Source organism: Leptinotarsa decemlineata, unplaced genomic scaffold (genome assembly GCF_025532065.1).
Source record: "Leptinotarsa decemlineata unplaced genomic scaffold, Ldec_3_MD MMD2_tig00000199_RagTag_RagTag, whole genome shotgun sequence".
NCBI classification, from domain to species: domain Eukaryota; kingdom Metazoa; phylum Arthropoda; class Insecta; order Coleoptera; family Chrysomelidae; genus Leptinotarsa; species Leptinotarsa decemlineata.
The window spans coordinates 3302417-3326535 of record NW_027412544.1 but is presented as its reverse complement, the minus strand read 5'-3'; the positions used below and the strand labels follow the sequence as shown (position 1 = coordinate 3326535).

At 36.0% G+C, this 24119-nt stretch overlaps 1 protein-coding gene across 3 annotated transcripts in view; it reads left to right on the top strand.

Annotated features, from left to right (window-relative positions):
- foxo (forkhead box, sub-group O) overlaps positions 1 to 24119 on the top strand; it is a 482994-nt gene that overhangs the window by 412717 nt on the left and 46158 nt on the right. Inside the window, exons 3-5 of one of the 3 annotated variants that reach the window (XM_074172803.1) lie at positions 6947 to 7183; positions 13230 to 13404; positions 16147 to 16591. In XM_074172803.1, coding sequence (XP_074028904.1) covers positions 6947 to 7183; positions 13230 to 13404; positions 16147 to 16578 — 844 coding nt within the window. In that variant the 3' untranslated portion in view covers positions 16579 to 16591. Of the gene's footprint in view, positions 1 to 6946; positions 7184 to 13229; positions 13405 to 16146; positions 16593 to 24119 lie in introns of those variants that run through there. The other 2 variants (XM_074172804.1, XM_074172805.1) reach the window with 2 other exon arrangements.

The window sequence follows — 24119 nt, the reverse complement described above, 5'->3', positions numbered from 1 at the left end:
ATTTGCAATCGTAAGTAGTACACCATATCAATGAAACCATTGGGTATTTATACCTCTAGGCTTTGACATCTGTTTTTTTTTGTTAATTCCAGTGTTCGTATTTATTTCCCCCAGATAATTTCTGAAGGGGCGTATTTCGTCCTTATTGACTATGAATAATGCCAAACAACCAATTTTCCATTAAGGCCTTTTTTTCATGCACTTACCGAAGGTTTTTCTGATTTCAAATTCAGTATCCAGATACGAACCTCTTTTAGAGGATTTTCACATCTCATAAGTTGCGGAAATCACCTTTCATTTGAATTTGAAGCCAATATACGCTAACTGTTCAAAAAATAAGGTGAATTTTCATTTTTCTAAAAAAATATTTATTCATCAATTTTTATTTTGTGAATTGAAGGGGTTATATTTTTAGGAGTGATTAATTATTAAGTATTAATAATTAATCACGAATGTTTGAAATACAAACTGAGTAGAGAAAAGTATTTGTTTCGAAAGAATTTTTTTCTTTCGTATAATTCAATGTTTATATGAAAGTAGCTGTTTCAGGAAGACTTTCTTTCAGTTTGTGTCTGAAAGTTACTTTTTTGCATGATCTACACATCCATGTGTAGAGTTACTTATTTTAAAATTGATTATTTCCTTCCTTTCCTTGGAAGATTCCCTCATCCTTGTTTTTTGTATCAAGATGGAGTAGTAGAAAGCCAAAAACTTTCTTTCTATTTTGTCCCTTTCAATATGGTGAATATGGTGACTGAAGCATGATTACCGTGTTATTTTTGGTGAGCGAAACTTCTACATTTGAACGAATTTGGCGTGCTTTATTTGGTCTTGGTCTTGGGATGATTGGACTTTGGTTACGATGTCAGAATCATATACCCTGGAATTGCAAAGGCTGCTTCTCAAAAGCTTGTAACACTGTTCCGGACCAGAAAATTGTACACACCTCAGCAACTTTTGATATTTTATAAAGCTCAGATCAGACCTTCTTCAGAGTATTTTTCTCATGTATGAAGCTCCGCCTCTAAACATACCCTGAAGCTATCCAGAAAAGAGCCATCTGCCTGATTGGAAACGCGGACATCACTTGCAACCTGGAACATCGAAGAAAGGTTGGGGATTTGTCTTTTTTCTATAGATATTTTCACGAGAAGTGTTAAAGTGACTTGGCACAATGGATTCCACGAAGAGCGGTACATATCAGAAATAAGCGACGCTCTTAGAGCGTCTCAACGATTATCCTGTTTGTCTTTAAGAGAGCAAATCTGGGTTGCCGTTGACATCATTCAACAATTTCTGATAGATGTTAATACAACGGATTTTCTGGTCAAAATTTAGCAATTTTGGAACGAACTTCGTTGCCACACGATTCATGCCCAAAATTTCCAGGAATAAGCTTGTAGCAGGGGAGGCCCGAATGCTGAATTTGCAATTACTAGAGCGTCATGGGGACCTATTGGATTGTGAAGATTAGTTTCTAAAACGGAAAAAGTTTTCTGTTTTAGGGGGGGAAAGAGCGTGGAGAAAATTTTGAAAATGTAAAAAAATACAGTTACTTCAGTGCGTCAGATATTATTATTGTATACTTGCTTTGAATTTATGATAACAGATAGATATTAATCTGAGGATTAAATAGAGGGTTCGCTGCGAAAAGCAGTGTAAAACAAAAAAAAAGCTATTTGAGCGTGTCTGACACTGAAAGGGAATATTCAGTGAACTCAAAACAGTGTTGGAATTGAATTACTGACGATTTGGACGTGATCTACAATCATGACTGATTTATCAAAATGTTAAAAAATGCCAATTTAAAATACCCAAGCGCGATAGATGATTCTACTGTGGTTTCAACCTGATGTTTGAGTCGCCCTAATTGATAACTTGACAATTATATAGAGGGAACTGTGACAATTTAAAAAATTTTCAATGTGACAGTTTTTGAATAAAATAATATTTTTTTGTTCCTTCTGTTTATTACTGGATGGAATGAAAAAATGTACATACATACATATATAGAAAGATCATTAATATCAAAGTATATAACAAATATTATTATAGAAAAATTATTTAAACTTCATAATCACTGGATTCGTCTTCAAGGTTGGTTTCCACTTCTTCAACTTCCTCGTCATCTCGTGTTTCTGTTAGCAGGAATGGTTATTGTACTTTACAATCTGTCATATAGTTTATGATATAAGGGCATTAAAAAGGAAACGTATCTGAATTCAAAGTTTCTTCGAAAATGTCAGGTGTTATGACGATATCTTCGTAGGCTTCAGGAAGTTGGTTTCTAACGAGCCATGTCGGCTCTAATTTTCCATCCACATTTTTTCATTCGCAGTTTGTTGGTGATATCTATGTAACAATACGATTGTGCGCATTCCTCCACAAGCAGGCCACGTATTTTTTTGCCGCGATCGGCAAGGTGGCCAACTACAAGCGTTGTAATTACTACAAGGGTCGAGACTTATCAGTTACTTTGAATGTTTTATCAAATGTTTCCCTACTAGCACTGTTGACATCAGCTTGTCTCTTCAATTCGTACAAATGACAGATGAAAGATTCCATAATGAGAGATAATTCTTCGATATCATGAGCTTCATTCACATCACAACTTTGCAAATTATGTTTGATAAGTTTCAGATCCCATTGAAATTTCTAAAGATCTTTTTTGCCATGTCTGTAAAAAGCTGGGTTGTAATCACATCCAGTAAGCGCATGCATATTTGGTAGTGCTTGTGAAACAAGTGGGCCCAATTTAGCAGAAAGATCGGAAATGTCGAGATATCGGCGTGCATTACCTACTCCGAGATCCATTCAAATTTTTACCCATGATTTAATATGTTCCACGTTGGCTAACATAATTATAACGATATTCGTAGGTATCAGAAGTTCTGATGGTAACAGAGGAGTCTTCCTTCACTGAGAGCGGTGTATTCAACACAGAGCTCTCAGCATCTGAACGCTTAAGCTTTATCTGTGGTTTTAACTACATAGCCTCATAAAAACCGTCAGATTCAATGTTTTTTGTAATTCTCATAGAATTCCCTTCAAAACAAAAAAAAATTCGCGCTCGAGTATTTCGCTGTGACGTTTCTTTGTAAGTCCCCCATTTCCTATGTCACGCTCAAATTGTCATATTATTGAATTATACACTTTTCTGGATGTACTTAACTCACCTGTTCTCAATCTGACTCGCTCGAGTTTTTCTGAGGATAGATTATTTTTTATTAATCTGACGGGCTATCCTCAACGTACGCCACTATATTAAGGTTTCATATTTGATAAGGGTATATTACAGGATGCAAGGTTTCTCCCCAAATAATTTTTTGACGCGCTCGAGTTACACGCAAAATCCCCGCTTGGGCTCCCCTACTATTGGCATAAGCCAACTGTTATGCCGATATCCTCAGCAACTTCTTTTCTCAACATATTCATCTGTTGTTGAAGTGCTGGAGCGTCCAGGGCGAGCTTCGTCATTCACATTTTCTCAACCTTCTGTGAAAAGCTTGTAAACATTTTTCTGACTCAGAGTACAATAAATGTATGTCACTGTCAATATTTCAACTGTTTTTGAGCATTTAATTCAATTTTTACACAAAATGTGATGCACATTTTGATCCACGCAAAACACTTCTAACTTGTAGGCCTCTCATCAACAAACTTAACCAGCTGAAAATGTGAACATATATTCCAGACGGGTATACCAACATGAGAAAATGGAAAAATTTGTAATCTAATGTACGTAGCCCGCGAAATTCAAACATTTGTCTTATTTTTTGAACACTCAACGTTAATACTCGTAAATCGTGCCAATCCTGATTGGTGTCTTTTTCTTTTCATGCTATTCCTATGGCTTTCAGTTTATAATTTTGTCAATTCTGCCTGCTCGAATGAGTGTATTTTCAACATAAGATATTCCATTTTCATTTTGTTACAGTGTGGAACTCATTACAAAAATTTGAAATATCATTATTGGCCATATAATCAATTTCAACCAATATACTTGAATTATAAAACAAATTTGTGAAATTGTCGATTTTAAAATTCTGAACCGCTAAAAGTGAACTGAAAACTTATGTTATTTACTCGAAATACTGCACTCGTAAATCATTCCATCAAAATCATCACAATTTCATTTCTGTTAGAAATAGTATGTTCTCTATTGATTAAGCTAACATATGTTAAATGATAAATAGGACTTGGAGGTTAAACAAATGTTGTTTGTAAAGATAACGACTTGACTTACCGATTAACAAATCAATCCGTTAGGATTTCATATTTTTGGACTCATTACTTTGCTTTTTAATAACCTGGAACTGTTCATGATCCAACTTCTTATACATTGAATGATTCGAATACAGTTCTGTTAAAATAATAATTTCAAAATGATAATTATTCGAGTGCTATCGGAAAGAAAGCATTTCTAGAAAAAATAATTTTTGGTGAAAAAAACCTTATTGGCTTCGTATTTCTGTAACAGAATTCACATGAGGAGATACAAAAAAGTCGGCGCAAGGTAGGTCTCTATTTGAATTTGGCACTTTACTTTTATTTCAGCTCGCAACAAGTTGAAGTTTCGTCGTAGATGAGACATGAATGATTTATGCTTGCCTAGAATTGTAGAGGCTTTTTTCAGATTCTTGAACTAGTTAACAGTGACTAGAGTAGCATATTAACTTAGCGATCTTTTCCGTCACTCTTGTTGGAGAAATGTTAACACTAGTTTCTACTAACATTTACAAATTTTGAACATCTGTTCATATTTTGTTGAAGGGGGAATTTGTTTAGGTGAGATTAATTGACTATCAAATGTATAGTTTCGCTCATAACATCTATAATGGACTAATTATTGAAAATATATAATCAATTAAATTAAATTATCACTAAAACGCGTATTGATTCGATTCAATATTGTCGTTTAATTCTTAACAAAATAAAATTTAAACAGGCTAGTTTATGGAACAGCATTGGAACATTTTTTCAATTCGTGCTCGTCATCAAGAATATAATTTGATTTTAGTTTCCTAGCTGTACAGGAGCATGCTATTTCTAACAGATCGTCTGTAAATTCTGCAAATGAAATTTTCATCCTTTCATCCATATCATTATCATACCGAAAAGGTTTTGTCACATCTGCCAGAATTTTCCAGTCTGTTTTATAAAAAATTAATATAACCTTGTATCTTCGGGTTCATTTATTTCCTTCTGCGGACCCTTTTCAGTGTGAAATTCAAAAACAGTAATTTTTCTTGATAAATCAGTATCTTTAAAGAGGAGTCCATCTACTACTGAAATGTATATTCGAAGGTTACTCGAAAATGTGATATATTTCTGAAATGTGTTACTAATATTCGATCAACTGAAGGACTCTGTTAATCGAATTCGATCTGAAATCAATCATCAATAACTATTTCATGACGTAACTGGTATCAAAACTTGGTCGCTTCATGGGCGAAATTTCGTTTTAATATTTTCGATTTTGCTGGGTCGCACGTTGAAAAGTGAAACCACGTTGATTTTCAGTTCACAGAAGTTTCTACTTTGAGGATTGCTTTTGTAGAGAACTGACAACTGGTCAACATAAAAACCCATCTTCAAGTCTCTCCTATCATATCTCATCGGTATTGAAATAAGATTCAAACTTTATTTTCAATTATAAAATTTGATGTTTTTATGTGAAGATATATTCTTTTGAAAAATACTATTCGATAGGGCGCCCGGTATCTCGAAGGTTCCGTAGAGACAGCTGATAGGCTCAAGGGTCATTCATCTTCTCGGCACGGATACACACACCTTAGGATTAAGCCATCGTTGGGATGCCATTCAGTTAGGGAATAACAGAACCACAAGTGATTCTGTCATTCCTGTATCCAGCGGGGCTACGTGGAAGCAGGCATCCGATGGTCGGTTTGGTCAATCCCCACATCCCAAGCCAATGCACTCGCCAAAAACAGCATGCACAGTGGTTCAGGCAGTAAAAGATGAACAAGGACAACCAACCCGCCATCATTTAAGCTAAGGTCTTCATTACTTCCAACAAACTCGGTAACAAAAATTAAAAAACTGTGTTTACAGTTCCGTGTGTTTGCGATCAGATTCATACTAGTGAGATTTCAGGTCCTTTATTAATAAGAAATGTCAGTCCAATAACCTACAGTATAGATTAGTTGAGACTGGCCTAAACGAATTGTTCTTTTAAATAATTTGATTTATAGCCAGTCTTCAAGTATGCCCCCTTACTATATATGAAGATTTTTACCTTATACAAGGGATTGGGCTATTCGGATATGCGGTTGGCTTAAATGGGGCGATGACTAGTATGTTGTTTATCGTTGGCTTCAGTCTTGTTCGGGGAATGATACTCTGAAAGGAATTCGATTTTTAATCATGGGAAATCATCGACTTCATGTTGAACTGACAAGAGGCCGAATAACCCGAAACTGGTATGCAAGTGTGCCCGTTACAATAACTGAAAGTCGATTTCGGCAGTTGTATCGCCAACAGCATATGCAGGAATTGCTTCTTTGAAGAATCCTGCACTGACACCTGTCTGATATAATCCAACCCCCTTTGTGGTATCAGCCACGGGAGTGGTTGTTTTCTGATACGTGTGAGTTCGTTAACATGCAGTGCAGGTGAGTTGAGACTGCTGTGAACGAATTGTTCTTTTCGATACTTTGATTTACAGCCAGTCTTTCAGTATGTCCCCTCAAAGCTATATGTGGAGCGGCCGTGTCATTTCGCGTTCATCATTTCGTCGACTCATTTCGGATTCATAACTTGATAACGCATCTGTATAGATCCATTGACCTTACTGTATTCACTTTGCTTGCGGATTTCATTGCAATTTGGCTCAACCACGACATATTTCATTTTCGAGTAAACTTTGGAAACGATTCAGACAGTAGGGAACGACTCCTAACATTTAATTTTTCTTCTTGTTTAGTGGCGGGTTCCAATTGAGCCCGGACTTTAGACCAAGGGCATCTTCGAACACTTCTTCCTGTGGAAGACTCTCCCCGATACCATCCGTGGGGGTAGAACCTGACTGGGGCAACCCCGGTCAGTACAGTAGTTCGAACTTTAGTCCAGAGATGGTGTCCACCGGTAATTATTCGCCTGACCAACTTGCGGGAAATCTCCAACAAGGGATGAAGTTAGAACCGGCCGATGCTTATTTGGGGTGAGAGTCGATAATCGATTATTGAAATAAATGCTTTTGCTTACGCTTTTCATTCTCTTTGTTGCTAAAGGCTTGAAGCCATAAGTCGATACAGGGTCCGCTTTCAGGGATTGCTTGTGTTTATGCAGAATTTCTTGGACAATTAAAAATGATTGGCGAATTAGTTGATTGGAAAAATACAAATTAAGAATATGCGTTTTTAATTTTTTTGTAATTTCTGAGTCAAATTTTTTTGTTGCATATGGAGTGTTATTTGATTAGTTGGTTACCACTATCTACAGTCCTGCTAGATCAGATGAAGTTTCATTAATTAAACTGAAATATTCTCCTTTTTTCTATTTCACTTCAATACAAGCCGATATGAAAAAGTAAGTGAATTAATAGGTATGAACAATATTTTTTTCCGCAGACTTTTTTTCTATTCTTGGATTACAATAGTCGAAACCATCAAACTATAAACTAAAACTGAAATCTAAGGAATATTTTGAGCAATTGTATTATGTAGTTCATATAAAATATTTACATTTTTCCATTATGTACTTCAGCAGGAAGGATATGATATCACAATTCATTATGTCCGTTATTATTATAAATTTTTGTTTCATGAAATATAAAAGTAGATGTGAACAATACGTAGATTTTTTTGAAAACTACTTTTTTTTTCAAATGAAGAAAAAACAACACAATTAATCTTTCAATAATGTAATTGAAAAGTCTCAAACATTTTTTTAATCTGGGTCTTTGAAAATTCCATAACGTTTTTGAAACTGAATTCTCTTTCAAGAACCACAACTTCACGAAGGCAAATTAGACTCCTGAAATTATAGATAACCATGATATATTCATCACTTATCCATATGATGGGTAATTGACAGAATCATTCTGATTCCATTGTTTTAAAATATTGTATCGAGTCTCTACAAACCACTCTGTGAATCCCAGGAAATGTGATAATATAAGAGCATAGTCTTTCACTGCCTGAGTCATGATTTAAAAAAATCTGGGATGGTGAGCCGTGGTCGAATGGAACTTGTAGTACCAAACATTTCGTTTGCTACTGCGGCATATATAATCTACTGCGTGGACTGCGAGAGTGAAGGTTATATCTTGAAGTCTCAGCAACGACTGAGTGCTGAGACTTTTGTTCATTACTACAATCTGACAATATTATGGCTTTGTCCTCGTTATTCAATAGAAGAACGACATTTGAAACATCCTACCTTGAGCTCATTGTTCCCTTTGAAAACAAGGTATCAAAGTATTTAATAGAAAAACAACTTGGTTCTTATAAGAAAAAAGATGTTGAGAAGACCTCAAATGTAAATGAAAATAATGATAATGTTTGTTATATATTCCAAAACATCCAACCTTTGATATTTTACAGATATCAAAAGAAAGATATATATTTTCAATCAAGGTAATTTTTACAAAGAATTTTGGGTTTTCAGATTCAGATTAAGATTCTTCAGAGGTGTATATTACACAGTAACCCTTAACTTTTGACCGGAATTAGCTATCGAGGTCGGCTAAAATTCAGGTAAAAAGGTACTACTTTTACTACGTTTTGGCGTGAAAAGAAGGCACCATCAACTTTTTTTCCAATGTGAAAGGGGTCACGTGGCTCCTGGTTTTGAAGACCTTTCGATTCTCCATCCAACACCGCTATGTTTGTAAAAATCGGCCAAGCCATAAGTTGTAGAATCGATTTTCAAGAACATGTTAATTTTAATGTCTCACGAATCATTTCGTAAATGTATTGCCGCTCGACTAAAACCAAAATACTAAAATTTTCTGTAAAAATGCAATCACAAAAAAGTCGCTGAATTCATAAAACGCATTGTAACTGGTGAAGAGAATTTGATACGCTAACCAGTCAACAAACTGTTGAATGGCGCTTCTCAAATGATACAAAACAGAAAAAAGTTGACAGTTTTTTTCGATTAAGGCGATGTTGTGCACTCGAAATTCTTGCCAGAAGATTGCCAGAAGAGTAAATAAAGAATATCATTAGAGCATGATGCGGCGTTTGAGAGAGGAAATTTGTTAAAAAGGGACCAGATATAAACAACTCATGGATTCTGCACCACGACAACACCATCTGACAAAACCGTCATCGTAAATGGATTTCTGTCAAAAAACTCGACAAATCTCATCGAACAGCCACAGTATTCACCTGATATGATTCCGACCGATTTTTTCTCTCTCCAATACTCAAATTACCACTTCGTCACATTCGTTTTCAGTCAATAGATTACATAAAAGATAATTTGCAGTGAGTGCTGGAATCGATTCTAAAAAAATACGTTCAAAAATGTTTTGATATGGTTGTTTACTGACGTAAGTGGATTGTTTCGGAAAGGGTCTATTTTGAAGGCGATACAATTAATTTCGATGAATGATACATATTTTGCCTCCCATTGACCAATACTGATACTTTTTCGACATAGTAGTAACTACTTGATACGCAATGATCGTGAAAGGTCAGTGTGATTTGTTGGCTGGTTATTATGCGAAATACAATTATTGTTGTGTTCACATGTATATTTTTGATAAAACTTCACAATACTTTGATGTTTGGAAATATAATCAATAATGGATCAGTAAATTGTTTATTCGCTTTCTTGATCTTTTCAAAATAATTCGAAAGGGATCTCAACTGGCGACTCCGCCAAAGTATATTCTGAACATGGTTGCGGTTGGTTTTTTGGCGAATGCGCTTACGAGATTACCGTTTAATGACGGAATGTTACTACTTTCGAAGTGAGGGAAAGTTCCCGCATGTACACTTTTCTGGGTATGCGCTAAAAAAATTATCATGTCTGACAATTTTGTTCTTTCAAAGGAAAAATAAACTTTGAGATATAAGAGCAATTAGAGCAAAATATCAATGTGAGAGAAATGGTTTTTCCATTTCTTGAAATAAATAATGTGTATTTTACCATTTCAGTTCAATAGTGAACCTATTTATAGCAAAACAAGTACTGCTTTCAAACACCATAACTTCAACATACGTTTCATTAATAGTTGACATCTTCAGGAGGTAGACAACTTTAAACTTGGTTGGTTGGTGAAACGGTCGTGGAGAAGTGTGTTGCAGTTCTGGTGATTGAAGGCAGTAGTATAAATAAATCAAATGGATCATCCATAAGTTGTGAGTGAATTCAAAGAATATCTCATTTTTTCCGGACTATTTATACCCAGCAGAACAGCATTCTCAAATTTTGGTTTTGAGAACTCTTGCGTATTACAAGGTTATCGTTCGCCAGTACTGCTAATTTACTAGTTTCCTGAACAATTTATTATTCATATCTATATTTCAATATATAATCGAACTTTAACTTTTTTTTTAATATTGTATATTGAAAGCAAGTTAGAATACATGAAACTATGGTAAACTATAGGTTAGGTCCAAAGTGAGTGGGTCTATTCGACCCTTCACCGCAACCCGCAAGGGTTTATTGTGACTCACACCTATTCACACTTAACCAAATAAACCCAGCTTTTCAACGAAACCGATTAGTTTGTATGGTGAGTGGTCTTTCATGTCAGATGGTAAGGGTACGGCTCTGCCGAACTCTAAAAACTTGATTCGGTTCCCAGCGGGGCAGGCACAAAGTATGTACTCTGTTGTTTCATCATTTTCCAAACAGAGGCAAAACACACTGTCTTTCGACAGTCCGAGTCTCTGCATACGATAATTCAAATGACAGTGACCTGTAATAAGGCATGTTAGATATCGTAGTTTATCCCTACTGTAGTCCAACAACTGTTTGATATCAACCTTCGAAGGGTGAATAAACGCCTTGGAGTGAGCCAATCCTGGAATATTCTGCCAGAAGTTCATAAATCTTCTTGCCATCCAGGTGTTCAATCTTTGTTTGGTAAAGCCTAAAGGGATGCCAATGACAGGTTCTGGTCCGATGATCTGCTTGCAGCACCCTCCTTTGCAAAGGAGTTAGTAGCCTCATTACCTTCCAGGCCAGTATGGCCAGGAATTCAGACCAGAAACAATCTGTTAAGTCTTTCTATCGAGGAGAGTCGTTTTTGGCAATGTGCTACCAATTTAGACGTTGCTTGGTAGGAGCCAGGAGCTTCCAAGGCCGCCTGACTGTCCAAAAATATTTTATTCACTTGTGTATGTAGTCGACACCATCAGCCACGTTGGCCTGATCAAAAAAATGGAAAGAATAGGCTTTCGTGGGGGATGTCTTTCGTTGATAACCAGTTATCTGAATGTCAGAAAACAATGTGTTAAAATTGGTGATTCAATCAATTCATTTAGAGATATCAAGTATGGAGTGCCGCAAGGGACTATACTGGGCTCAATATTATTCACTGTTTATATAAATGACATCTTTGACCTACCTATCAATAGAGACATCATCAGTTTTGCGGACGATAAGACATTTTTCATTCCTTTCAACAGCTACTCTTCTCATTTGCCTAAATATGATAGGATCAACATTGATATCCCCGATGGAGAATTTGAAATAAAGATGCAAACCAGTATTTAGTATCTGGGAATATATCATCATATAAGATGATATAAGAAGAAAATTCAAAATCTGCTCAAATTTCTGTTCATTAAACCACTTGAGGATACTTTATTTTGCGCTAAGACAATCTCAGCTCAGTTATGGTATCATTGCTTGGGGAGGGTTAACGAACAACTACCTTAATAAACTAGAAGTCACACAGGAGTGGATATTGAAAATAATTTTAAGAAAAATTTCAGGGATTCTTCAGATCTACTATATATTGATAGCGGGTTCTTCGATATTTGACAGTTATACTGCCAGACATTACTACTGAAACAATATAAAATGAAAACAAGAACATCTACGATAATACATCAGACTAGAAATAGTGCTATCTTCGTGATGGTCCCTAGAATGTATAAAACTTTGGGATAAAGAAGCCATGTTTATCTTGGGCCAAGAATCTTCAATATTTTTCCTCCTCAGTTCAAAGCAATGAATTCTTTCAGGCTATATAAGCAGTCAAAAATAATTAGGGCATTTTGCTTGTGTATGAGGCAGTGTTTGAATGTGTGTATATATGTGTATACGTATATGTATGTATGTGTGAGAGTAATCTCACTTCCTATTTACCTAGGTATACTATAATTTAACTAGTTTATGTGCCCAAACTTTATTTTCCTTTCACTCAAAAAATTGAAGAATTACACTCATTGTTTAAGAATAAACTTTTACCGTCTATTTATATATATATATATATATATATATATATATATATATATATATATATATATATATATATATATATATATATATATATATATATATATATATATATATATATATCTATGTGTGTATGTGTGAATATATGTATGTATGCATATATGTATATATGTGTATATATAGCGCTTTATTTATTTTTTGTCCTGCGATTGTTACATATGTCCCTAGGAGTTATAGCAATAACTATAGCCATGCGCGGATATCCTTCATTATGGCTGTTCTTGTGTTTGTTCCTTCACATATGATTCTGTTATAATCTGTACTAACTCAATGTTGTTGTTGATTAAACATATTATTATTATTATTATTGTGTATATAGTTGGATTCTTCCAATATCTGCGCACACAATTCAATAGCGTAAAATGCCGCTTGAAATACAGTCGCATAGGTTCCTAGGCAGTTGATATCTCTGTTCTGGGCCTGCAACTGAAAACACCTGCTCCAGAACCGAAAGGTGTTTTTGATCCATCTGTGAACCAACAACTATCAGCTCTCAATATTATAGTAAACTATAGTTTGGTGAATAAACAGACATGTTATTCAGATATGAAAAAAAAAATTTTTCTTACGAATTGAAAAAACATTGATGGTTTTCCTTTCAAAATGTCCTAAGAGCCTAAGCACATATGATTGTCAATTTGACATCACCAGAGGACGAAGACACGAGGCTAATCTTTTAGATGAAAATTATTGTTATTGTTGTTTGCATTTGTTCAGCTTCTGTATAGCTTTGGAAACATGTTGTCTTGCCTCTACACAAAGTTATCTTCAATATTTATTTCCAGGTATATCAACGGTCAGACACCCCAACCTCCTCCCCCACCCTATACTGCCCCCTACGAACAATTTCCAGGATGTAGAGATTTGAATGCCTTACACGCTGCCTCACCGTACGGACTAACACAATGCCCTGTCCATCGTATCCAGTCATGTGCTTGCATGCAACCTATCAAAGTAGAGGTAAGATCCCAAATTCAACCAATTGAATACTTACGGTCTAGTTTTGAAGATTTGAATTAGTTTGAAATAGAAAACTACTAGAATTTTCTAATGGAAATGTAGGAAACAGAAAAATAACTGAAAATACCTGTTTAATTCAAATGCCTTGCTTGGATCTTTTTTCTGGCACGCGTGATATTAACCAGAAAAGTTTTTATTTGCCACCTGGCATTTTCAAAATCCTACTGTATATTCGAACGATTTTGATTTTGTATGATGATTCCTTTTTATATCTTCATATCTCATGAAAATAAGTTCATATAAGCATATGCTTCACCTTGGTTTTCAAAAAATACCAATTATGACGAAAAAATGTATATTTGACTGACATAGAGATCGTGAAACCAGCAAACGTTTTTATGAAATAAAGCATTTTGCAATGTATCATTCAATCGTACATAATTTGATGGTTTAGTGAATAGTATTATTTGAAAGTGGTTGGCAATGTTTCATGGTGACTTTTATCATTCCGGACTTCCATTGTCTAATATGATTCTACTGTGATTCACCTCGCAAGAAAGAGAAGCCATCGCAACCATTTCTTTAACTTCCTTCCATCAGAGGATTATCGGAAAGGATAAGAAGAATTAGGTCCAAGTATAACATCAGAACCTGCTTTAGATCCGGAAACACCATTCGTAGTAGCCTCCCGAAAACGAGGCCAGCAAACGCGTAACCTACTGCGATTCCAAAAATTGTATTTACCGCATACCTGGCGAGTGCGGCAAGTCCTATATCGGTGAAACTAAGAGGCCATTGAGAGTCCGCATTGTCGAGCACGAGAAAAAAATACAGCGAGGAGAAACCAGCAAATCGGGAACAGCGGAGCATGTTTGGACTCATCAACATAACATCTAGAGGTCCCAAGCTGAAATCATCCACAGGAAGAAACGCTGGTTGAAGAGGAAATTTAAAGAAGCTGCATATGTGTTGTCTAACTTCATATTCAGCCAGGCTAACGTAGAGATACGCAACATATGGAAACCTGTAATCAAAACGGTCAACTCCCGCCAAACCGGTGGAGCTTAAAGAGGATTGGTGAAAGCGCTTGAATAATCTATAAATGGTCATATCTCTCAGAGGATCCGGTCATCACTAACAATCAAAACGTTGTGAAATAACTTGGTTTGAATTTTTCAAAAATTATATATTTTTTTGCTTCATTTCAATTTAATTTTAATCTTTTTGATTTTTTTACTATGTAATAATTTTCATTTTATATCTTGATTAATTTATTGTTTGAAATAATTGATATTTTATCAATCAATTCTAATTTTATTTGTTCTTTCATATATTTCGAATCATAGTATTATATTAGACAATGGAAGTACGAACTAATAAAAGTGAATAGTATTTTATTCGTGAGCGAGAGATCAGAGTTATGAACGCGGTTGAAGCACATTTTCTCTTAATCTTTCACAATTTGTCTCTGAAGCCTTGGATAGGAAACTGCAGGTTGACGTCATTTATACAGACATGCAAAAAGCCTTTGATCAAATAGATTTCTTCATTCTACTCAAGCGTCTCTCAGAATTTGGTTTCCAGCAAAATTGGTGAAACTCATGTCAAACTATCTACTCGATAGAAAACAGTATGTAGAGTATGAAGGCTTCAAATCTGCTTTATATACTCCCAGTTCCGGAGTGCCCTAAGGCTCGAATTTAGAACCTCTTTTGTTCTTGATTTTCATTAATGATTTGACTAAAATAATAAACAACTCAAAACTGCTCTACGCTGATGACCTTAAAATATTCAAGGTGATGAAAATTACGGAGACTGTTTAGACTTACAGTATGAATTAGATCTGATATATGATTGGTGTTTCCAATAATCGTTTGAATCTTAACATTGCTAAATGTCATGCATTGTCTTTTTCCAGAAAGGAAAGTCTAATACAATTTACTTAGGAAATTGATAATAATACCATAAGTCGAGTTAATGAAATGAAAGACCTTGGCATTAATTTTGATAAGAAATTCACGTTTGTTTCACATTTAGACCATGCTGTTAGTCGAATGTTGGGCTTCATAATGAAAAACACCAGATAATTCAGAGATACAAAGGTGAGAATCACGCTATTCTATGCTTATGTGAGGTCCAAACTAGAATATGGGGCGATGATCTGGTATCTCATTTATAATTCTCACATACAGCAAATTGAAGCTGTCCAAAGAAAGTTTTTGAAATTCTTGTCTTTTCGCATACAGGTATTTACCCCCAAAGGGGAATTGACTATTCCATCCTTTTGAACCAATTTAATATTATATCAGTGAATACACATAGACTTCTCATTACGGTCAAATTTCTATATAATTTAATGAATAATAACATCTCCTGTACTCCGCTCCTACAAAAAATAAATTTTTATGTACCACGCCTCAACTCAAGATACGAGAAAACATTTCATTGTCAGAATAGTAGAACAAATGTGAATCTCAAAGCACTAGTAGATTGTTTCAAAAAGAAACACATCCAACCTTGCTTCTTCATCATCATGGACAATAGAAGTAGCTGCTACTTTCAAAAAATTTCACAATTTTCTGTTTATTATAATCTGTTTTATGAATAATCCAATGCACCACTTCCAGATGAAGTTATACATTATGAAAAAAAGTTTCAATCATTTTGTCACTTTTGAGCCCAACTAATTTTTTCAATATAAAACTCCTGAATTCAATCATCAAGTTGCAATTTGTTCTGCAGAGTATGTCACCGGCAGGGATGTCACCCTCCTACCCCCACTCGGAACCATCTCCGGACCCCCTAGGTAGCCAATACATGATCAACAGAATGCCGAGGCCTCCATCTAGCAGTCCCCCGCTCACCCCGCGGCCATCTTTGGGCCCGCCTTCGACCATGATGGGCCAGTTGATGGGGGCGCTGAACAACAGCGCCATCTTGGACGACCTCAACATCAACGTGGAGTCCTTGCAGGGCGGCTTCGAGTGCAACGTTGAAGAATTGATAAAACACGAACTGAACATGGAAGGTAGTTTGGATTTCAATTTTCCCAATCAACAGCAAGGAGTTGTACCTGCACAAACGGAATCGCATTCGGTGATGACGAATACCCAACCTAGTGCACCTCCACCTTCGTACTCGACCACGGCGACGACGCCATCATGGGTGCATTAACGTAGGATTTCAGGTTAGTTTTACCATTACTTTAAGAGATAGTGTTAGATCATGTTTTGTCTGTGAACTGTTATTTAGTTATTCAGTTAGTGTTATTAGTTATTCAATAGCTAATTCAATAAAGCTTTTTGAGTTGAGACTTAATATATCTACTTTATCCGATTACTTTCCCGTCAGAAAGTTTCAACGAGCAATGACCGTAACTTAGGTATGCGTCAAAATAGGCAGATAGTATTTTTAGAGCATATGTACCAAAGCCAAATGGTTAAGAGTAGAAAAAAAAAACAGAAAAACAATTTCATTCAGAACAGTAACTTCAAATAATTTCTTGTAAGTAAAGTGCAGAAATTAATACCACTCACCGTCTGACCCCCGATAGACCGGCATAGGAAAATTAGCTCCCCGTCATTGGCAGGTCCAAAAACCACATATGACCGAATTCTCCGTAAAGTATCAGGCATGGCTTGGACCTTAAGCTCGCTTGAGTCGTAAATTGTAAATGAACCTTTACAAAAATCAGCCTGATTGGAGTTGAACTCTCCACTTAGACGGCTTGGAGCCTGTATGCTGAGCTTTTATAAACCTAAACTAGTGTTATGTGTGCGGTAGCGACTAAGAAGTACCACTATAACAATTGTACCTCAAATAACAGGAAAACAGATATTCATATACCTACAACATTCAACCTTTCGTCCTTGTAATAATTTTACAACCTAACAAGAATCTGTATCTGTAGAGTGGGGACGGCGAGTGTAGACCCACAGCGCTTAGGCCACATGTGCCCCATTGTATATCCTCCCGAGGAGTTGTCATCCTAGGCCATCGTCCATCCTGTCCTTTCCAGAAAGCTGGACAGGTCACTAGGAGACATCTCCTTTATATTGGCAGGTGCACGCCAAGACTCGCCGAACACATACTCTCTTTGGCAACCTTGAGGTGTCTCACGGTGGCCTCCGCGAAGGTTTTGGAAGGTGCAGCGACATTATTGTCGTTGCGCGGCTTCTTCAACCTTCTTGGGGTTCCCTCCGTGGAGGTGCACAAGTGAGGGAGCTTTCCTGCAGGGGCAGCTGGTTCCTTGCCTTTATTCAAGGCGGAGCTCAAGGCGCCCGCCGCAGGAAGTGCCCTTCCTGTTGGAGGTGGAGTGGGGGGTAGGAGGGTGCACTTATAGTTGCTGCCACTCTTGCCTCCTTCGCTATTTTTTTCCTTCCAAGCGGTAGATTGGGGTGGACATTTTTGATCATCCCCAGTGACCAACTTTGATTGAGGTGAGCACTTCTGTCCAGCCTCGGGATTGGTTTTTGTTTTTGTTGTTTCTGTTTTCGTGTTTGTTTCATTAATGTGTGTTCCCACGAGTAGCAAGGAAAGAGTTGGTCACCTTATACCTTAGCTTGGGTAGGCTGGTCCACGGTGGCATGTTCTGCAAAGTCTTTTGGGGAGTTTTAGTTCCCCTCACCCTATTTATTTCTGCCATTGACCAGGAGTCCGGAGACCGGATTGTTGAAAGGGGTGTCATGATAATGTAGGGCAGCAGTGTTCACCCAATACGAAATACTTCTACCAATGAAGAAATCATGAAACTATGATGAATAAATTGTAGAAGAATAATCAAATCTCCAAATAGATGTTCATCGTCATATCGAGTCATATAAACCATTTAACGTATAAATGAGAGAAAGATGGGTTATCTGCTTGTCATCTTGGAATAACCACATATTGACGATGTTTTTGTTGTCATTAACTATGTACAGTAGCCTGTTGAATATCTTTTTGAGCTACGAAATTCAGGTTCTAGGACGTCAGGATCATACGCAGTTGATATAGAGCGTTCTGGTTTATTGAGTTTTTTTATTGAGTTCGGATTGATGAATCTTCTGTTCTGGTTTCGACTGCGAAATTATCCTAAACCTAAACTGTCTTGATCCGTACCGAATCGTTCTTGCTCTCGAGGCTGAACTGTTGAGAACTGTTCCCTTTGCATGCGTATTCATGTGAAAATTTGTTTAGGCTATTTTCTAGGATGTTTTTTTATTTATTTGATTTGAATAATTGATGATTGAGGTTAGGTTAGGTTAGGTTAACTGACAGTTGAACTGACTACAAGGATACGCTACATAACAAAATGGAAATGATCAACAGTATTTTATCGTCTTCATTTCTTCATATATACGATAAGTGGCACAGTGGTCTCTCAAAATGCGTTCTGGTTTAACCAAGTGTCCGAGACTATTTCGGACTGTTTGAGATGTTAGATGTTAGATGTTTCGGATGTTAGAACCATAACAAACCTCTAGTTTTACAAAGTTTTTCTTAATTTTCAGTTGTCCTTTTGGTTGAAGGCAACATGAACCTTCTCTATAGAAACGCTTCTCATTTGAAGATAATAAGTTCTTTCCACAATTCGAAAAGTGAACTAAGCTCAATCAACAAAGAATCCGCAGAAGTGTAACACGGCAAACTGCAAAATTTACTTCGAAAATTTGGTAATAATCAATGTTAACATTCAATTCTCATATATTCAGTTTTTATCAGTGATTAACATTTCGGAAAAATATGATTTTCTTTCTAAAAACGCAATATTTTCACGTGTCAATCGGAATCAAGTATATTTTATTTGACAAACGTTTTTCGCGGTCTCTCTAACTTCTATGATAAATTGCTACGTCCTCCAAGTAACAATCACCGCGATTTGTTTAATGCATATCCCGACGAGATTAATGTTACAGAGGCGCAACTTTCTGGCGACTCCTGCGGGGTGCATCGCGATTCAAGAATTTTCCACAGCGATGGCAATAACTTACACTAGATGGAATAATAACGACCATCGCGATGTTAGAATCGATCATGCATAAATATTCTTGTCCGGGAAGATTTATGTTTGAGCGCATTTCTTTTTTTTTTCAGAAGATTTGGGGTGGACTGGAAATTTCGATTTTCTTGATATTTGTATTTGATTTCTCTTACATCGTTTTGAAACATTTTCCATTATTATTATTAGGAATTAAATGAAAAAACACTTGTTTTTTTAATGCACAATATATTACTACTTGTAATATGAGACGCGTTTTACTATTCCCATAGCTTTCTCAAACAAAAATGGTATTCACCACCCCCATGCCCTCCAGGGGTTTGAGTGCCCTGAGATAGAATCTTCTCCACATGTTTACTGTGTACAGAAGCTAAAATCTCGTCCATGTACCCCCACTCATTTATGAATGGACCTCAACTTGCTGCTGGGCACTTCAGTAAGATTCACTTCTGACCTCCTGCGGTCGAAAGTCAGCATTTAGGTGCTTTCATCTGATCTATTGACTTTGTCGTGATTTAACTGAATGAAATGTATGCATGCGGGTCCCCTTAACCTTACCGAAGACAAAATATACAAACATATTTATAGTAGTTTGAAATCAGGTAAATAGAAGGAGGTAGCCCAAAAGTAAACAGGAAGTTTTCTTAATATAGGAAATCCATTCAGAGTAATATCATAAAGATGTCCTCAGTTATATCACATATATGCAATTATTTATTGGTTTGACGGTAGCCAAGCGGTTCGGCGTTCACTCACTCGAATTGACTGCCGTGTTGGTCGCTGGTTCGAGCCCTAGTCTGAACGATCGATTTTTCATTTGCTATCGTCCAACCCGTGTTAGGAATCACACATTAGAAGGTAAGACCTCATTAATCCCTACCTCGCACAAGTTTCGACTTCTGAGGGTTGTCGTTCGTAGGGGTGCGATAGTTGGTTAACGAAAAACAGATTTTAAAACAAGTTAACATCTAATTGGTCATTTAGTAAATTGTTGGATTGTTTTCTCCTGTTGATATCCAGTGCTTCTAAAAAATTAAATTTTAGGCCTTTTATTTTTGAATGTAAAATTCAAATATTTAGATCAAAAGTATGGTTTTCATCTATAAAGTGATTTTCGTAATTTGAGTCTCTCTTGTGGTTATTCTGCTTCTTTTATGTTCAAGAATGCAGGTTTTGAAATTTGTAAATGTTCCACCGACATATATTTCAGGGCAAACCCCAGATTTTTGTGATTTTTCGGCTTCAATTTTATTGTTTTTTATGAGTTTGCTCAAATTATCGCTTGTTTTAGTGGAAAAGGTTTTTCGAATTATCCTGGCCTGAAGAGTTTTCTCCGTTGCGATGGTTTTGGTGTTTCCAAAGCTAATTTTGTGACCTGTTTCTAGGTGATGTTTGAAGAGAAATAAGGCTGGATCTGATTTGCGAACAGCCAGTTCATATTCATAGGCTCTGTTGGGAATTCTTCCATTGGTCTGACCGATGTAATTTCTGGGGCAGTTAGAACATGGTATTTCATGTATGCCCTATGTCTCATAACGTATCATGTCCTTGGGTGTTCGTTAAAGAGTGGAGATTTGTTTGTTGACTGTAAATATTGTTCTTACGTTATACCTCTTCAGAATTCGGCTTTTTTTGTCGGTAACTCCATGGATGTAACGGAGAAAAGGTTTTAGCTAGCAAGTTTGTTCATCGGGTAATTCGGGATGTGGGGTTTGGGTTTGCTATCGTTGAATGGATCTTTGGATTTGTGAGACGAGATGGTGAAGGGCGGTTTATATATAGGTCCGGTTGGCTCCGATACGTGGATGACGTCTTTGTTGTATACCCACATGGATCCAAAGGCCTCCATGCATTCCTGAACCACATCAACTACCTACACTCTGACCTGAAATTTACAATGGAAGTCGAAAATAATAACTCACTCCCATTTCTGGACGTTCTCATCACAAAGTTCAACAACTCCTCCTGAGACACTGTCTATCGAAAAAGCCCTCTCAAAACATGTTATTGTTCATGTTGAAGTATCAACATGAACAATAAAATATATATTTGTTCATCTTTTCTCCACAAAAGCTAAAACTTTTCTGAAACATACCCCTTTCAATTTGAACAAGATTCCCAAATCTGGAATTAAATCAAATGAGCGTATGAATGTCTTAACATACTGTCATCGTTTACCAGATTTCATCTTGTAATGTTATCCGGTGATGAGGTAATATGACAAGTGTTTTATACCGAAACTTCGAAGTCCGACATTGAGGAGGTGTTTTATATCGAACTATTTCATATATTATATCGTGTAGCGTTCCTATGAATGGTTCCAGAACGAATGTTTGGAGTACAAATTGAATAGGAAATCGTGAATTACGTATATTCATGAAAGTAGTTGTTTCAGAAGTACTTTATACTTCGAGTAATTCAAAGTTCATGTGAAATTAGTTGTTTCGGGAGTTTCTATCTAAAATTAATTTCTGAGCATAATCTACAAATCTTTATAGAGTTTATTTTGAATTCGATTGCTTTTTTCTTCTTTCAATTCAATTGTATAAAAGATGGTGAAGTAGAAAGACAAAAACTTTCCTTTTCCAAAAACGAATTTCCCCTAAAAATATACTCCTTTCAATTTAACGACCAACTTATCTCCAAGAAAAGTGACATTTCACGAAACAAATGCTTTCCCATTCAGATGATAACTAACAAGGCTTCTGTCATGGTTTGAGATGATTTCCGGGATTCTCAAATCAGCGAAGCGTTTCCTCATTTCTGGCATATTTCTTAATTCTGTAGTAGGGACAAAGCTATTTCTGATGAGTTATTTGAAATACAGCAATCACCTGCTGAAAAAATGTGGAAGAACTTTTCCAATCCCTTTTTTATTGGCATGTGACATTGCAATCGATGATTGTAGCGTCTTTTCATTTCTGATATACGTATGATGTAAGTATGTTTTCAGTTAATTTGTTTCTTTGTTTTTAAGTAAAACTTCTTTAGGTGCTTAGAGCGATTTTCTCATAAGAATATGAGTTTCCAATCAAGGGATTTTGAAGAGCGCAGTTGAGTAAAGTAACGTCCTTCTAAATCCAATTTGGCAGACACTTGCTCATCGAGGAGCTAAACAGGTCATAACTTACAGAAAAAAAAATTCTAATAATGATGAATTGGCAGAAATGGATATGTTAAGATGTACAAATGTACATGAAATATTTTCAAAAACGAACTCTTATTGAATTGGGTACCAAGATAGTAGGAACACTGAAACGAATAAAGTTTGGCTCAGAACAGAGAATTGATTCAGAACAAATGAAACAAACATACATCCTGCTTATTATATATCGTCATGTAGCTTTTTATAATTGAAAACATTTTATAGATCGGCTCAGTAGTTTTTTTGACAAAAAGCCAATCAAACATGAATAAATCTGTTATTTTTCAATTCAATATCAATTGAGTAAATAGAAGAAGATATTCTTCATTCTCTGCAAAACTTATTTTATTCGTTTTTGTGGATAAGTTTAGTTTTCTTCAACATAAGTTTGTTTCCAAAAATATATTCTTACTATATTTTATGGACGATTGTTTCTCTTGTACCGTGCGAACCAAACAACAAAAAAATCAATACCGACTTATTCAAAAAAAACTTTATAGAAAAACGCAACACATGTTTCGCCATACAATGACTTCTTCAGGTGTGTCTTCACTCCCGAAGATTCCATTAATAATAATAATAATAAACGAGAACTGCCGAATTTATTGGAACTATTCGTTCCCCACCTCAGGCTCATACAAGATAATAAGCCTGATGTAGTCCTTCTCGACCACCAGACCAAAACGATATTTGTCGTGGAGTTTTCAGCTCCTGGCGAGACGAATATCGTCAGAAAAGAGGAGGAAAAACGGATAAAATATCGAGATTTTTCTTTTCTAACCACGCAGACTCTATCCAGACCACTCTGTCAAGAAGGTTGTTCTGATTATTGGAGTCCTTGGTGGAAAGATGTCCTCTCTACTCTCGAATCTTAAAATCAAACCGGCTTGCCGCACTAAGGCAGAAATCTTAGCCGCACAGATGCAGAAGGCTGTCATTCTTGGCTCACTGCGCTTGCTCAGGGCACATGATTCTCGGAACCCACGGTGTGGGAAGTGGTCATTGATTGATAATGCTGGCGCGCCCTCCGGAATGTATCGGGGCTTCGGGGAATAGGGCCTGACCAGCGCACATTACGGTGAAAAAAAAATTTATTAGTTTTTTACATTATGTCTAGCATAATATAAAACAAGTCAGCATAGTACAGTATCAGTATAAGATAAATTAATACTAAAAACATTTTACACAAATTGTAGTCAATATAATTAATATAGTTATTGATGTAACTAAGTGCATGTATAATAAATAGTATTGGTAGTTAATTATTTGTAATTGGTTCTTATTACTATTTCATACATAATACAGAACAAGTCAGGTGTCAGGAACAGTTTGTCCACGCGAGTTTTCGATTATACAAATAAGAGACTCAACTTATAAACAGATTACAGATCATAAATAAAAACATCTAAAAGCAATAAAAACAAGTGGTTTGTAATATATAAAATATGAAAATATGCATGCATACATAAAATATAAAATCAGTTAAAATCTGTGTCTCCCAAATACTCACTTATAGAGTAGTATGCTTTTTTTAATAAGATATTTTTGACTTTGTAGCAGTTTGGTAGGTGAATAAACAAGGTTATTGCC